General features: G+C 35.7%; 1 protein-coding gene across 1 annotated transcript; it reads left to right on the forward strand.

Moving 5' to 3' along the window:
• LOC110668339 (alpha-1,6-mannosyl-glycoprotein 2-beta-N-acetylglucosaminyltransferase) lies at nucleotides 1-3,045 on the forward strand. Its single transcript, XM_058149979.1, has 3 exons — nucleotides 1-295; nucleotides 1,369-1,430; nucleotides 1,560-3,045. The coding sequence occupies exon 3, from the start codon at nucleotides 1,565-1,567 to the stop codon at nucleotides 2,867-2,869; it is 1,305 nt and encodes a 434-aa protein (XP_058005962.1). The 5' UTR covers nucleotides 1-295; nucleotides 1,369-1,430; nucleotides 1,560-1,564; the 3' UTR covers nucleotides 2,870-3,045.
• Nucleotides 3,046-3,488: the final 443 nt, after the last annotated feature.

Genomic DNA, 3,488 nt, shown 5'->3' on the forward strand with positions numbered 1-3,488 from the left:
AACTTGCCTTGTAATTTCCGTTTCTTGATTTTAAAGTTTGAAACGTGAAAACTCCGACTCCAAGTCGTTTTTTTTTTTTTTTAACTGCAAAACAGAAGTCTTTAATGATTCTGAACCCTTCAATCCCAGCAACCAATCAAGCACTTCCTCGAGTTTTGTTGTTTTTACACATGGGTTTTGAGTTTTGACTGCTAAAAATCAGTGCTTTCTTTTGATCTGTACAGAGCAAGGATTCTTTGAACTACTTTCTCTCTCCCTCTAACCGTGAGACTGAGTCTCCTGCGGCGGCGATAAGGTGAAGTTACTCTATCTCCCTATCGGTGAATCTGTGGGTATAATTTGTTAGAGCATGTTCTTTAGTTTTAATGCCTATCAAATACTTATTTTATTAGAATTTGCAAAGGCAGATGGCCCAATTCTTCCTAAATTTTTCATTGCTCAAGAGGTCTTTCCATGATTGGGCTTATGGAATGACAGCATGATTTATAGTCTGCATAATTGAAAACCTGTTTTCTATCTTAAATTTCGTGATCGGTGCTCTTAAATTTTTCCATTTATTTTGTCTCTTTTTCTTTCTTTTTCCACTTCCCTAGGACATAATCTTCAGTTATCTACATTGTCAAGTTAAAATTTCCTTCAAAGGCCAAAATTATTGACATACAAAAGAAATCAATGTTGTATATCAATCAATACTCTGGAATAAGTAAATTCTCTTATTTTTGGCAAAATATTTATCTTGTTTCCTTTTTTAAATAAACATTACCATATTGAATTCAGTTGTTTAGTATTGTTTCTTTATGAGCTTATGCAATAACATACAATTAAATACTTCAAGTATTTTATCTACTCTCTGGAAATAAATATATTGAAATTCTGATAGTTTTTTGTCTGTCTTTGAATGCAAAACCAAAGAATTTTCATCTCTTTCCTTTCATATTAGGCTCAATTTCAACCAGAAAATTTGTAAAGGCAAGGTGTTTTAGTTTTAATGGTTTGAAAAATCTGTCCATCCTATCTTTTTGGCTAGCCTGCTTTTGAAGAAACATAAATATTTTGACTACAGTTTCACTGTGGCAATTCTGAATTTTTTCTTTATTTATCCATGAGCTCTGTCATTCTTCAATCTATGTTGTCATTGCTTGTCTTCTATTTGTGATTATCTGCACTATTTTTTTATGTTCTGCGAAATTTAATAATTTTCTTGTTTTTAATTAAATTGTAATTATGAATCACTATGATGTTATGTAATTGAAATGGGTGGTCGAACCTGTTGACTCAGGATTTGGCCACTAGACTGGTTAGACCTCTTGTTTGGCTTTGAAAACAATGCTAAAATCTTATTCTTCATGGTGATTCTATCATCATTAGGAGAGAGATTGGATTCCACTTCACTGGTTTGGAGAACAAGGAGCTGTGGATGCTTGTTTAAGGTTTCTGGCATTTACCCTTATCATCAGTCTATTACCATCCTGAGTTTCAAGTTTTGACGTTTCTACTTTACAGAGTTACTATGGATGTTCTAGCTGTAACTCAAGTGAAATGTGTTTGATATTTTGCAGTTGTTATGGCTACTAATGGCAAGAGACACCGCTTTAAGGATGGGGCTTTTCGCCGATTTGTATCTCTGGCTCTAGTTACAGTATTGGGGGTTTTACTACTGATCATTCTACTTCGAACAAATTCAGTTTCAGAATATGTGCCACACGATTTAACTGAACGTCATGAAGACTTGAGACCAAGTTATAATTATTCAGATTATGCGGCAATACTCAATCTCCCAAAACATACTGAATTGTCAATTCAATTGGAGAAGCTTAACCAGTTACCCCCAAGGAATACAGATCTATATCCAAATTTAGCTAAGGATCATATAACCATTGTCCTATATGTTCATAATAGGCCCAAATATCTTAAAGTAGTTGTGGAGAGCTTGTCAAAGGTAGAGGGGATAAGTGAGACATTACTTATTGTTAGCCATGATGGATATTTTGAAGAAATGAACAAGATTGTTGAAGGTATCAAATTTTGCCAAGTGAAACAGATATTTGCCCCTTACTCACCCCATGTCTTTCCTGATAGCTTTCCTGGTGTTTCATCCGATGACTGCAAGGATAAGGATGATGCAACAAAGAAACATTGTGTCGGAAATCCTGATCAATATGGAAACCACCGATCACCAGAGATAGTGTCATTGAAGCATCATTGGTGGTGGATGATGAACACTGTATGGGATGGTCTGAAAGAGACAAAGGGGCAGTCAGGTCATATTCTTTTCATAGAGGAGGATCACTTCATTTTTCCCAATGCATATCGGAACTTGCAGATGCTCACAGCATTAAAGCCTCTGAAATGTCCAGATTGCTATGCTGCAAATTTAGCACCTTCTGATGTGAATTCAAGAGGAGAAAATTGGGAAAGTTTAGTTGCTGAGAGAATGGGAAATGTGGGTTATTCCTTTAATCGAACTACTTGGAGAAAAATTCATACGAAGGCAAGAGAGTTTTGTTTCTTTGATGATTACAATTGGGATATAACGATGTGGGCAACAGTTTATCCCTCATTTGGTGGTCCAGTTTACACACTACGTGGGCCAAGGACTAGTGCTGTTCATTTTGGGAAGTGTGGTTTGCATCAGGGACATGGGGAGAAAAATGCGTGCATTGACAATGGTTCAGTAAATATTGTAGTAGAAGATGTTAATAAGGTAGCAAACATCAATTCAAAGTGGAAAGTGCATGTTTATGAGAATCAACCAGGGTATAAAGCTGGGTTCAAGGGATGGGGGGGCTGGGGGGATGATAGAGATCGCCAGTTGTGCTTGAAATTCGCTGACATGTATCACTCCGTGGGCAATGTTTCTACCATCTGAAGATTGCGTTTTGGCATTTAGGTTGTCTCACTATTATTACTGATGAGGTCTTGAATTTTTTTTGTTGAGCCATTCAAAAGGAAAGATGAGTATATTTTTTTATGTTTTTAGTATCTTATGAATTTTCAAGCTGTTTTCCAGCTTTAATGAATCCAGATTTTAGTCTTTATTCTCTCTGATCTGTTGTGCTACATTTTCTTTAGGATCTCCGATTCTATTTTTATTTGATGCCTTTGAAAGCATAGCAAATACTTGCATGCTCTGTTTTACCTTTTGTGGCTGACCAAAAGCTCACTTGTATGCTAGCAAATACATGCACATATTCACTTTGCATATTGTGATTTATAAGAAACATGAAAGGAATTTCTTTCCTGTTCTGTATGTGTACGTGTGCACATTTATTTTTGCAGCATTGGTATTTAGTGCTTTCAAATAGACACCTGCTTCAGTTTACCTATGGAGGTTGAGTTTATTGTCTTCACTTGTCACCGAGCCACATGCTTTCAGGCCTCAAAAATCTTGCTTAGTAAAATAACAAATATAAAGCAACATGGATACGTCCTTATAGCTTGATGCTTATGATTATGATATTGGACCCTCATTTAGGAAATGATCTAAA

The sequence above is a fragment of the Hevea brasiliensis genome, chromosome 7, assembly GCF_030052815.1.
Source record: "Hevea brasiliensis isolate MT/VB/25A 57/8 chromosome 7, ASM3005281v1, whole genome shotgun sequence".
NCBI classification, from domain to species: Eukaryota; Viridiplantae; Streptophyta; class Magnoliopsida; order Malpighiales; family Euphorbiaceae; genus Hevea; species Hevea brasiliensis.